This window comes from Sorghum bicolor, chromosome 10 (genome assembly GCF_000003195.3).
Source record: "Sorghum bicolor cultivar BTx623 chromosome 10, Sorghum_bicolor_NCBIv3, whole genome shotgun sequence".
Lineage (NCBI taxonomy): Eukaryota > Viridiplantae > Streptophyta > Magnoliopsida > Poales > Poaceae > Sorghum > Sorghum bicolor.
In genome coordinates this window covers 44,771,972-44,785,314 of record NC_012879.2, presented here as the reverse complement: position 1 = coordinate 44,785,314, position 13,343 = coordinate 44,771,972, and the positions used below count along the sequence as shown (strand labels likewise).

General features: G+C 40.5%; 1 protein-coding gene across 1 annotated transcript; it reads right to left on the bottom strand.

Moving 5' to 3' along the window:
• On the bottom strand, nucleotides 2,553-12,784 carry LOC8072631 (putative E3 ubiquitin-protein ligase UBR7). Its single transcript, XM_002437021.2, has 5 exons — nucleotides 12,435-12,784; nucleotides 12,156-12,314; nucleotides 5,555-5,815; nucleotides 3,694-4,323; nucleotides 2,553-2,946 (listed from the first exon to the last, which is right to left on the bottom strand). Exons 1-5 carry the CDS (start codon nucleotides 12,525-12,527, stop codon nucleotides 2,854-2,856), a joined length of 1,236 nt encoding a protein of 411 aa, XP_002437066.1. The 5' UTR covers nucleotides 12,528-12,784; the 3' UTR covers nucleotides 2,553-2,853.

Here is a 13,343-nt window from a genome sequence, read left to right as displayed (position 1 = left end):
GGAGCACTCTATCTTCCTCAGACCAACTAAAGTTGTATCCCCTCTTTATAGTATGGTAAATCCTAAACTCAAGGTCAAAAGTATATAACCATTTTTATCACTTGAGTCTTTAATGTCTTCATATGCCACTTCTTCTCAATATCACTTCATCAGGGATGCAATTAACTTTGTCTCCTCTCTTTGAGTAGATATAGCTTGAGCATGTGACTTGAATCATTTCAACACATGTGAGTTCAATCCATGGCTTCAAGTCACTTTTATTAATGATTTGATCCTCAACACAATATGACTCCTCATAGCTCGATTAGTACCTTGACTCAATGCAAGTACTTTCTTCTTCACCTTAGCCATGGTACCTCGATCTACAAGCCATTGTTTGACCTTCACCTTCGCTTAGTCCCTCAAAGCCCTTTCCTTGCTATCTTCACTCTATCGAGCCATACTCAAGTCACATCATGTTAAGCATCCATTGAAAAACAATTTCTTCAATATTGTGATCCTTGCTTCAATATCTTCTTGATATGAGTGTTGATATCAATCAAACTTCTGTTTATAACTATACACAACTTTGGTCTTCATTTGAACATTATGTGAAATACCATCAAGTTTGTTTTCTCGTTGAACCTTTGATACACTTAGCAAACTTGTTAGACCTTTAATTGTGTTGTCATTCAATTCACCAAAACCCACTAAAGGGCTAGATGCACTTACACCACTTCTTGTCGCCCTCCACCTCTAGATGCAGCTGTTGTGGTGGTGGGTGGCCAGATCCAACCAGTGGGTCGCTTGCCCTCCACCTCCACCTCCAAATCCGGGGCAGTCGGCTAGATCCCTATGGTGTGACGGCGGCCCATGGATGGGCTCGACGAAAGGTCATAATATAGCTAGAGAGAGATGAATAGCCTATTTAAAAATTTTATAAAGCACTAGAGCAACGGATTAGTATAACAAATAGCAAAATGCAATTTTGCTCTAGCTCTATAAGTATTGCAAGTCATCTATCCAACAATTCTAGTTTCTATGATCTCTATCGAGTCTTGTAGCACGTACACCAATGACGACAGTTATTTAGGGATGGAGGGAATATGTTTCATTGGAGATTGGACTTGAAGAACCAGTTTGCATGGAAGTCACATTACTCTGCACTAATATGTATGGAAGTTCCCAATTTAAATGAAGTGCTTTGGCTAGTAAAAGCACCATTAAAGATAATATTTTTGTTTGGCACCTTCTTTGAGGTGTCATCTTAACTAAAGACAATTTAGCTGGATACAATTGGCAAGGCAGTCAAAACTGTTACATACATATTGTCATTTTGCCTATGTGATTTGGTGTTACATACATATCACTTTTCGCCTCCCTTAATCTCGTGGTGTCCCATATTTTTGGGAGTTGGCTACGGGGTTTGGGAAAACCTCTGGTTTCGCTTGGGACAGCAACTAGTTGTTGTCACTTTGGTTATGCAGAAATAATTTAGTTTTTAGGGAGAAAAACAATATTCTCCTTTGCGCATTTTATATACGGTTGTTTATACACTAGCTGCGGGTATGGACTATCCTCGGAAGTTTACTCACATGATTTAGTTACAATGGCATTGCAACATTTTTTTTAGGAAATGGCATCGCAATGGTTGAAGGTAGCAAGGTATTTTCTTTTCTTTTTAGACAGGTGACGATCTACGGATCTAGTCTTAGGACCAATTGTCATTAAAAGTTTTCTTTTTCTAGACTGTTTGCTTTTGCAAAGACCAAAATAGGTTCAATATTATTGTATTAATTAATTCGATAAAATCATGTTGAATTAACATAATTATCTTTATTAAAAAACATCGAGACCATCTGGCGTCCCTTGCAAGATATGCTGCTCTCGGGCAATAGGGATGAAAACGGATCGGATACAAATGGATATCACCGATATCATATTGGTTTTCTGGTCGGATTCGGATTCGAATATGGATAGTGTCAACCATATCAGATAAGATAGGATTAGATGTGAACATCATAAATATACGATTTCATATTTCTGGTCGAATTCGGATTCGAATACGGATAGTGTCAACCATATCAGGTAAGATAGGATTAGATGTGAACATCATAAATATACGATTTAAATATTCGAATATGGATAAGTATTGGATGTTGAATATTCGGACTCGAATACAAACAGATCTAAATTTCTCTAAACAAATTCGGTCTTAAATACAATCAGAAAATATCTGTACCATTTTCATCCCTACCGAGCAGGCCAGCACACGCGCACAGATGGCGGATCCAACGCCATTTGGCTATTCCAAGTCCATTTTTTTTTTCTGAGTTATTAGTTCGCCTGAAAAAAGATCTTACCGGGTGGCCGGGTATCAGCAAACCTGCCTAACCACAACTGAATGTTCATTGCAAGACGTCGGAGGACGGCGAAGCCGGTGGCCATGCAGTTATAGTTCTATCGACCGAGAAGCACGAGACTGCTAGCATTCAGGGATAACTAGCATAGCATAGCAACGCGAATGGACAACCATCATACTCTAGCAGAACCTAGTTCAGCCCTAATACAAGTTGCAACAGCATTAGACTCGTAAGGATAAAAGCACGGTTGTAACACAATGTATATTATCACCTAACAGGATTGAGATTCAGGAAGCAAACGGGTTATTGGCAGCTTGGGCCATCAGAATCTACTGCAAGCGACTTCGGTGCATTAAACATTACAGTGTTCCTGCTAGAATTCCACATTACTGGCAACTCTAGTACCACCTAAGATAACATTAGGTTTACTCAGGATGCCTAAAGATACCCAACAACTAGGACCTCTGTCCAGCAGAACGATTGCCTCATGTGGGGTCTGATGCGGCACAAGCTAAGATAACCTCTGTTTCTTCTTCTTAGCTAGATTCTCGAAAACAGAGCGTATATCTTCAGATGTTATTGGTTTCGATGTATCACAGGACTCCTGCTCAAAGTATCAGACAAAGCAAAAACACCAATGAGATGACTGAATAACATCATATGCCAACAAAACATGTTAAAACGAAACATGGAAGCAAATGTGTCAACAAAATCAAATGGCATTCCTCTTTTCTGAATTGAAAAACACGGACAGGACAAAATGCACAAGACAAATATATTGTTAAATTGAAAAGTAAATTCAGCAAACAAAATCAAGCTGCATACAGTCCTAACACACTAGGAAAACATGAAAACAGAATGAAGGCCACAAACAACCTCTTATGCTGTCTTAGGCCTCATTTATCTAATGCTGACCAACAGGAACATGCATCATTTCCATGTTCCAATACATTTTACACATGAACAATTACCCAATAATCGCAGCAGGGCAACCTAGCTTCGTAATCATTAATTATCTGTAATGTTATAAGGTGAAGCAAAGCATGCACAAATTAGCTCTTATGTTCAAGGCAGGTGGTATTGTCACATTGCAGAGTGCTTGCCAGGTGTTTGGAGTACCTCTGAGTAGGGTTTTAAAACATGCAGGTTCACTTCTTTGAATGGTTATCATGTGTTTTAAGAAGTGTCAGGTAACAATTTTCTCAGATCTCATACAGTTGTCAAAACATGTTTACTTCTTCAAATGATTTCCTGTGTTTTAGCAAGAAGCATTGAGTAACAATTTTCTCCAATCTCATCCAACTACCAAAAATTTTTCAGCTACTCTATCAATCAAATAAAAGATTGTTACCAGAAAGGACTGGAACTCATTCTTCAAGTCATTGATGCCACTCAACATCTCTATTTTCTGAACATGATCAAGTGAATTCAGAAAATTTGTTGCAGCTCCTTGCTGCTGCTCCAGTTTCTTCTCCCTCTTCTGCTTGGCAATTCTCTCATATTCCTCAATAGAATCCTCCTTGTCAGTAAGATATGCAATACCTCGTTGTGCATAGAAGTTGCTGCATGTTTCACACCTGCATAGTGTTTCCCTCCAACCTTTAGACATGAAAAAAGGCTCACTTTTATCTGTAATAGCTGGCATTGTATTTACATCCATTCCTAGCTTGCAGCTGCTGCCAGAACTGCTACCCAAATTGGCCTCCTCAGGAACTACAATAGCTTTTGTAGAATCATTCCCAATGGAGGTCTTCTCACCAACCGTATGATCAAGAGCACCATTTTCATGTTTCTCAGTGTTACCATGACGTGAAGGTTTTTCCATCACATTTGGATCACTTGCATCAGTTTGCAATGCCAGATTCTGCTTACCAGAAGCCCAAATTGTATCTGGATACAATTTCAAGAAATGGCAAACAGGTGAGCATTTGTGGCATATAAATTCCTCGTAGAGTGGCTCCCCTTCCTCATCTCTTGGTATCTGCAACACAAGGAAGTCATTAAGCACACTAACATTCTGTATGTGCTAGGAAACTAAACAGAAGATGCTACATTTTATCCTGAGGACTCTATTCAAGAAAGATATGACTCTCGTACGTGTTCAAAAAAAATATCATGTGGACATCTAAAAAGGCCTCTACTGACCGAACAAAGGAATACGATAAAGATGCATGCAATTTGTAGTTGCAGCCGGATAAAGCATAGAAGTAATTATATTAATGAAATGACGTACAGCTCTCCTGAGTGTTGCAGAAAGAAAAAATGAAGTAATAAAATAAAACATTGTTGAGTTAATGTGTCAACTTAGTAGTGCTGATCAGTAAGAGATTCTTCGTCAGCATAATTACTGTAACTTTCCAATTTTGCAGCAGCTGACAAGGTATAGAAGTTATACATTGTTAAATCAATGTGTAAGCTGAGCAGCGCTGATCAGTAAGAGATTCTTAGTCCAAATAGCATAAGTATTGAAAGAGCAATTTTCCAATTTTACGGGCCCTCTGATAAGGTATAGTCAGTTAAACACGGTTGAATCAACGTATAAGCTTAGTAGTTAGTAGTTTGGCTAATCATAGGCCCTGTTTGGTTCCAAAGAATTGAGAGAAATTTGTTAGTAATCTTATAATGAAATAAGAAGCACTTTCTAGACATTTGTTTCAATTAATGGGATCCAAACAAGCCCTAAGAGATTCTTGGTCCCCAAAAGCACAGCTATTCATGAGCAATTGCCTTTTTGAGGAAGACAAGGTAAAACCTAACAACCAAAAGCTCTAGCTAAGCAATGCATTTGCTTCTAGTTTCACCAAGCGAAAGGACAGAGTAATAATGGACTACAACAATAGTACATTGCATCACAATGATGTAATTCCTCAAGTCTAAGGTCAATAAACAATCTAGAAGAAAAGTATGGACATAAGAAAAAATATATGAATACTACTAGCATTGGTATAAGTATTGCAAAAGGACAGTAATAATGGACTACAACAATAGTACCTTGCACCAGAGTAATGTAATTCCTTAAGACTAAGGCCAGAATAAAAATCTAAAAGAAGAAATGGCATAGCATAAGAAAAAATTATGAACACTACTAGCAAGTAGCAAGATATCAGTATTGCAGATACAGGTGACGCGACCAGGCAAACACACAAGAATCAGAACACGAAAAGCACTTTTAACAGATATGATTCCATTTAAGGTACTGGAAAGTAGAATACCTCTTCAATAGAGTTAAGCCCAATATGATCCTCATGAAACCAATCCTCACATATACTGCATTGTATCATTTCAACTTGCTCCTTAGCTTCTGGGTCAGGATAAGGCCGCCCACATGTGCAATAGGAACCTTTGAAGTTTTGGTTATAAGCATTTGCTGAATTCTCAGAATCTTTCTCAGGGCAAAGTTTGCAAAGGTGACCACCAAACTTTGAGTTGCCACAATCACAACGAAACTTCCTCTTTGTCCAAAGTTCAACCATCTTAAAAGAAAAGAAAAAGTCAAATATCAGCAGTGTGCACGCACAAACAAAAAACAATAAAATAGAGAAGATTGGGAGGTAGCAAAGAGTACATATGATAATACATTTTAGATATTCTTTTGATGTAAATGAGTTAGCCAATCTGAATCTGAATAGAATGAAATGCTAAAACAAAATTGAAACAAATAGTGACAACTGACAAACAATCACATGAATTACATCCACCAAGCGATTGTGTCACTTTGCCACATGTCCGGATGTGCTAATAAATTTTACGTAGTCAGATGCATGTACCAATTCAGCAACTCCAATATACTACACTATCTACCACATACCAGATATCACTAAGGAGAGTTATGACCCTGCAACCATCCTTCACAGTATGATGTATAAAGCTATAGAACAAATTGTCTAAAGCACGCGTATATTAAACACAATTTCCCTCCTTAAATAAAGACAATTGCATCATGGGTGCCAAAACTCGCAGGGTAAGTGCAATTTTATCACAAGTCTTGAAAATGGTGCAAAACAGTCGCTAATATTGTTTCTTTGGTGCAATTAGGTCTTTTAACACACCAGTTCAAGCCAATCAAGTCCATATGGTGCTGACCAGGCAGCCAGCATTGCAGTGAAAGGCATGGACTGCATGTGGGTTTCTTGTGCTGGTTACTGCTAAACAAAAAGCTTCCATTCTATTCATCATCAAGCAGTCGTTGAAGGGACAGGCAAAGAAAGCAACCCATCGATGAAAAAGTAGAGTGTAACCATAGGGCTTCACAGCAGGCTGGAACAAGAAACTAGAACCAGGGGTTTACAACAATGGGTAGGATAGGGCTGCCAGCCGAGAATGCTGCAGTGTTGCTGCATGATACTGATGTTGCTTATAAGCCCCTTCTGTAGCTGTTCAATCCCTCATGTCTTCTAGCTGAGCAGGTATAGTTAGATGAAATGTTTAAATGGCCTCACTCACATGTACATGTAGTTCACTATACAAGTTTACATACTTAAACCAGGTCTATGGTTGTCAAAGGCATCGGGACCTAGGGTACCTGGCCCTCGGCTACGGAGCTCGTAGCCTTGGTCCGTCGTCGCCGGCGAGGTTTTGCCCCTCTGTCGTCGGCTTGTTTGGAGAAGAAGGGAAATAGATTGGTAATATATTGCTTACCTTCAACGTATCTGATTACAAGGATAATATAGCCATACGGCTTGTAGAAAATGGAAACAATCAACTCCTATAATTAAGGGAAACAATCTGATATTTGCCTGCCTTTTAGCCCCTTTCCGGTTGGGACTCAACCTCGCTCGCCCCTGCATGCTGATCCCCGCGCGTGCTCTGCAGCCCTGCAGACGTCGCAGGCACAGCGTTGCCGTGCGTATGTGCAGCCCCACATGACAATGTTGCTCACCATATTGATGTGATGTTTCTTGTAATCAGTAAGAAAGAGGAGGCATGGCCTCATCCCAGTAAATGTACTGTTAGATGTAGATTCTAGAGGCTTAGAGGAGTTTAAACAGCCCAAACTGCAACTGATGCACAGTTTCTTATACAACACACATGCCTCTTCAATTTTGCTGAATGTAGGAAAAAAATAAAAAACTGAGGGATGGATGTGCCCTGGCCCCTAATCACCTGTCTACCCTGTAACCACTTGTTTCACTAACCATACTTGTTCTCTTGTCCAATGCTCTCTCCATTTCTGTATATTTGTCCATGGCATCGATAGAAAAATGCTTCACAGTGTTTGTCCACTAAGGATATCAACGCTCTAGTTATTGCAATATTTCCACTACATACCCTAATTAAATGCTCCAATGGAAGGGAAATATAGTTGCATTGTGATTTCACATTGGTTTTTCTCTTGGAACTAGTACTTTCTTGGTCAATGCGGTATGTGCAGCGTGTGATGCGGATAAATACAGTGAAACAGAAGTTGTATCCAAAACACTGTTTCCATCCTTATTTTCACTGCACTGGCAGCCTTCTTATCCCTATCTAGCCATGCTTGTTCTCAAACTAGCAAACAAAGGATACAACAAATTAAAGGGATCATTCTGCTAGAATGTAATTAGCATGCAACTTGCAAGGGTGTTCTACAATGAAAATCATGGGACCAACACTTCTGACAACATGCCACCAACCATGTTAACAATGCAGTCAGCACCTTGTGTATCTGATTGCTCAAGCCGATGCAATGATGGCCTAATTGCATCCCATAACAAGATTAGTGACAAGTTCACACCGTTTTCAAGTTATGTAACAAGATTACACCCACCACACAAGTTTTGGTACCCAAAGTGCAATTTGTTCTTAAATACATCTCCTATAGTTATGTAAAGTACCATTATTAGAACTAAAAAGTAGGTGAAAGGGCCTCTAGGTGAGTTGGTTAGTTTGACGTTCCAAAAAAAAAGGTCTTGAGTTCGACTCCCTGTGAGAGCGAATTTCAGGCTGGGGTTAAGAAAATCACCCTGTATGTCCCACCAAACCACAGGTGTAAGGCCTGGCCCTAGTTGGGGTCACTCTCACGGGCTACGGTGCTGCTCTATATGGGTGGGGCATGGGATCGGCGGTTTTCTCAACATTTATGAGGTCTTCTTAATGCAACCCCCGAGGGCTGTCTTCACCCCCCCCCCCCCCCCCCCGCGCAGGCCGAGTATTAGAACTAAAATGTAGAGATGCACTGAGTGAGAAACAAGCAAGCCCATCAAAAAGGTATGTTTGCCTTTTTTTTTTTTTTTGCTTGTAGAAGTTTTTTTTGTGTGTGTGTGTGGTGGGGGGGGGGATTTATACAGCTACTGCTAATTGTATACCACTATATTCAGTTTGATACGGACATGCATAGCCTACTCAATAAACATATTGCCATACATGCATTAGGAGTAATGAAATATATATAATCAAATAGATATGTACTAAAAATAATAGATAACAAAAAACAAAAAATTGGAAAAAAATGTACAATGATTAAAAGAATCCCAATTTCAATGCAACTGCTTGCAAATTAGTTTGAATTTACAAGTATTTCTAATTGTGCTTAACGAAAAGCTATGAAAATCCTATACAAGAAATCTTTTACACATGATATTCGCTGTGTCATAAATTGGCTCATGAAACCATGTATACAAACGAGATGTTCTGCTTTCTTTTCAACATCATGCAATTACATTCTGCTCCATAACATTATTGACGGATATGTGGTACTTTTCATATAAACAAATCTGCCTAAGTTCCTAAACAAGGTATCTATCTAATATTTTGCACAAAAACTATGTATGTTGCCAAAAGACCATATGGCATGGTATCTAGTACTGCAGACATGAAAGCATAGAATAACACAAAATTTCTTTTCAACTCATAAACACTCAAAAGGTCTAATAGTGTATGTATATTGATCCTTTTGAAACAATTATATGTTCTCCAAGAAAATTCTAACTGAAAGTAAAATACAATTCAATGGAATTTCTTTTTGTTTTTCTTCAGATCAGTAAATCTTTTTTGTAAGGTTAAAAGGGGTGGAGTAAACCAGTTTTTATTTTCTTCGAAACCAGTGCCCTCTCCCTTTGCATGTAGAGAAGTTAGAAATAAATAAAATTACAAGAAACTTCATAAAGCGCTTAGGAGTTAAACTTCGATTCGTCCATATTTCTAGAAAAAGTATCTCGTGTTTTTCATTTCCATTCCTACAAGAAAAAAAATACCAGAGTTCACATTTCGAACAGGCATGGATACAGCTTTTGTAGGATAACTTAGCTAAATGTTGTGGTGTATCAATGATTTCATAATCTTCTGGCCTCCTAATGCCAAGTGAAATGCTAACAATGTACGTTTTCCTAGGTAAGGGGCCATCGTAAACTGTTCTCCAGGGTTTCTTCCCTCCCGCTTATTCTTGTTCATATAATGATGTGCAGTTTTCCTGCTTGTTCAATAAAAAACAACGCACATTTCTATCAAATGATCAACTTATTCTGTTTGTTTAACAAAATGATCCTATGAATGGTAATTGTTGAGCAGAAGGATCACAGATAAATCAAAGCACAGTTCCTACTTGGTGTCAATGTTTTCAGGTCGTCCGATTACTCGCGATTAATCGTCCTGGTCGGTCAAAAGTGCTCGATTAGGAGGTCCGACCCGACCAGGTCGACCAGAAACCTGGTCGTCCGATTAGTCGTCCACTTATCACGATTAATCGTCCGATTAGGACATGGACAACCAGGTTGTATGCTCTGTTTTGGGGCTTTTTTGACTCGGCAGATATGTGGGGGGTATGGAGATGCTGTTGGTTGTCCCAGTTCTCCAGAAATAGTTAAGAAAGAGATGTTGGTTTACATCAAAAAGAGTTCAAGGACTGTTCTAGAGGCGCCAGCACAAGTTGAAGATGAAGAGGAATGTTGGTTTACAGTAATGCAGTCTTGATGCTTCCTTTATTGAGTATAATATAGTGTATATATAGAGGTATATATATAGGTCGACCAGCTGATATGCATGGACGACCAGGGGGATGACCAGGGTTGATTAATCGACCTGGTCGCTGATTAATCGCGATTAATCGCCTGGTCGGTCCCAGGTCGACCAGGATCGACCAGCCGACCAGAAAACATTGCTTGATGTCAAAAACATATGACCATCTCCAGGGCCTTGTTTAGTTCAAAAACTTTTTGCAAAATAGACACTATAGCACTTTCGTTTGTATTTGACAAATATTACCCGATCATAAACTAACTAGGTTCAAAAGATTCGTCTCACAAATTACAGGTGAACTGTGCAATTAGTTATTTCTTTTATCTATATTTAATGCTCCATGCATGTAGCGTAAAATTCGATGTGACGGAAAATGTGAAAAATTTTGCAAATTTTTTTGGAACTAAACAAGGCCCAGATCAATATCAATCAGCCACCATAAAAGAATAATCTCATCTTCAGCAGACTAGTAGTATCATAAAAGCCCATGTCATATTGAACATCATTCTCGATGAGCGTTGAACGTTTGCTTTCACAAGTAGCATGCATTGATGACTAAATAAGCATGATTCAGCTCCATGCCTCCATCATCCATCCACAAAAGACCATAGACTAATCACAAGCTATTCTCCAAATTCCTAGCTGCTGAAGAAGCAGCTGGGGAGATTGTGGAACAAGATTGGAAAATTACTCCCTCCAGGTTCTTAAAAGAAGTCATTTTGGACAGTGACATGGTCTCCAAAACATAACATTGACTTCTTATTTTTATAAAAATATTTATTGAAAAGTGATATATGTATATTTTTATGAAAGTATTTTCCAAGACAAATCTATTCATATGGTTTTCACATTTCCAAACTCAACAACTTAAAAGTTATTCGCGATTTATATTCCCAATGTTTGACCCAAGCCTTGTCCAAAAGGACTTCTTTTAGGAACCTGGAGGGAGTAATTCATAAAGTGAAAAAGCTACTGCTTGTCAGAAATAGAGTGTGGTACAATTCTACAGTAGGCACATATACTGTGGGTCCAAAGTTATTCATCTATTCCAGATCTAAAACTGCCCCCAAAACAATCCACATATCGTTGTATTGTTCTCTCCTACCACCACTGGAGAAGAAATAATGGGTCTGATTGGTTGCCTGTACTAGGCTGAGGTTGCATAAGACCTTATGCAGCACAAGCTAAGCCGCATCCGATAAAATTGTGTTTGTTTGTTTACATTTTATTGCATATACCTTACATGTTCTATTAGAGGTCTCATGTTTCTAGTAATGGTGGAGAATCAGAAAATATTTTACATTTGTGTGCCATCAGCTGTGTAAATCTGCATTGTCTAATATGCAAAAATCTGGCGTACTAGCTAATGCTTCATTAGCCTGCTTTAAGCAAGCCTGCATAAGAGCAACTCCAACCAAGCCCTATTTTGCCTCTATTCCCTCAAATGAGAGCCTCTCATCCATGTTTCAACCTCGACTTCTCAGCGCACTCCAATCCATCTCCAAAATCTTCCCTACTTTACACTTTTTATTGCCATGGACCCTGTTCACCAGCCCCACTTGTCAGCTTTGTAGGAAGAGAAAAGAGTAGCCGAGTAGGGGGAGGATGAGGGGCTCCTACATCGGTCAAGAGAGAGGAATGAGAGCTCCTCATCCATCAGGGGCTGAATAGGAGCTTGATTGAAGAGCTTTTCTGTGTGTGTTTGAACTCTCAAAATGGGATGAATGGCTCAAGTAAGATCTTGGTTGGAGTTGCTCAAAGAGCCTCCACAGGCAACCAAACATGGGCAGACTCCACTGCACAAACCTGGATATAGGCTAATGCTGGCAACCAAACAGACCCAATAGTACTTTGGAAGAAAAGGGGGGTGAGGTGGGTCACCTCATGCCCGTCGTGGCAGGCGAGGCTGCAGGCCGTGCAGACCCCGGCGACTCCATCAGGCACGCAGGTGAGGCAGGAGAAGACGGCCTGGCGCTTGAGGTACCCGCCGGCGTAGGTGCAGTCCTTGCCATCGTCCCCGCCCAGCACCAAATCCGCCTCCTGCAGTGTTCCGGTTCCCAAAACCCGCCTTATCAGTACAGTAAGCTGAGCGTCACGCAAAAATCCACCTCAATGAACTAATCGAATCTAGCTATCAGAGGAGGAAGAGCAAGAGGTAACCAGCTCCACGGCCTCCATGCCCTCGATGTACTCGTGGAGGGTGAACGAGGTCTCCGCCTCGTCCGGGAAGGCATCGCCCGCCGAGTCCGCCATATCTCCTGCCGCCGCGGCCGGGACCCTTGTGAGTTAGGGTTAGGGTTTGGCGAGGAGGAGGAGGCGAGGGACCTGGGGCTTGCGTTGCGTGTGCGCACGCGCGATTGAGTTGGATTGGATTGCGGAGAGGGGATGCCTTGGGAGATGAGAATGGAGCCAGCAGAACTGGAGAGCGGGGAGGGATTTAATGGGGAGAGAGAATGGAAGCTGAGGAGGGAGGAGCAGGTTGAGAGAGAATCAGGGGAGAGAGAAAGAGAGGGGCCCAGATTGAAGTTCTTCTGCCTGACTGAAAAGTGGGGACGGGCCGGTGGGTACGACATGGGGCCCGGTGTCGGTGGCAATACTTGAGTGCACGTAGCGATGTCCGGGTGTTTTCGAGGGAAACGGGACGCGCCACTTTTGGTTTCCCGCCACGGCGATACGACATGCGCGCGTGCCGGGGAGGTAATCAGTCACCAGGCTGCGGTCTCCACACCACACACAGGCCTCGCCGGCGGCGAGTGACGAGTGCCGAGCCCAGAGCCACCGCGAGCTTATTCCCTAGCCGGCTGTTTTATTGCAACAAAAAAATATTATTGTATAGTTGATAGATTCGATAAAAAAACGTACTATGACCTGTGATTTTAAGAGCCACTTTGACAAGAGTTTTTCTCTCCTTTAAATTTTCTTTGAAAGCTGGTTTTACGAGAAGTAATTTTCTAACTGAAATTTATTACCTATAATAATTCTCTAAGATAACTCTATGCATATAGTAATTATGTGCGTAAATAAATAAAAATCACAGTAAAACAACTGTTCGACTACTAGATTCTGTTA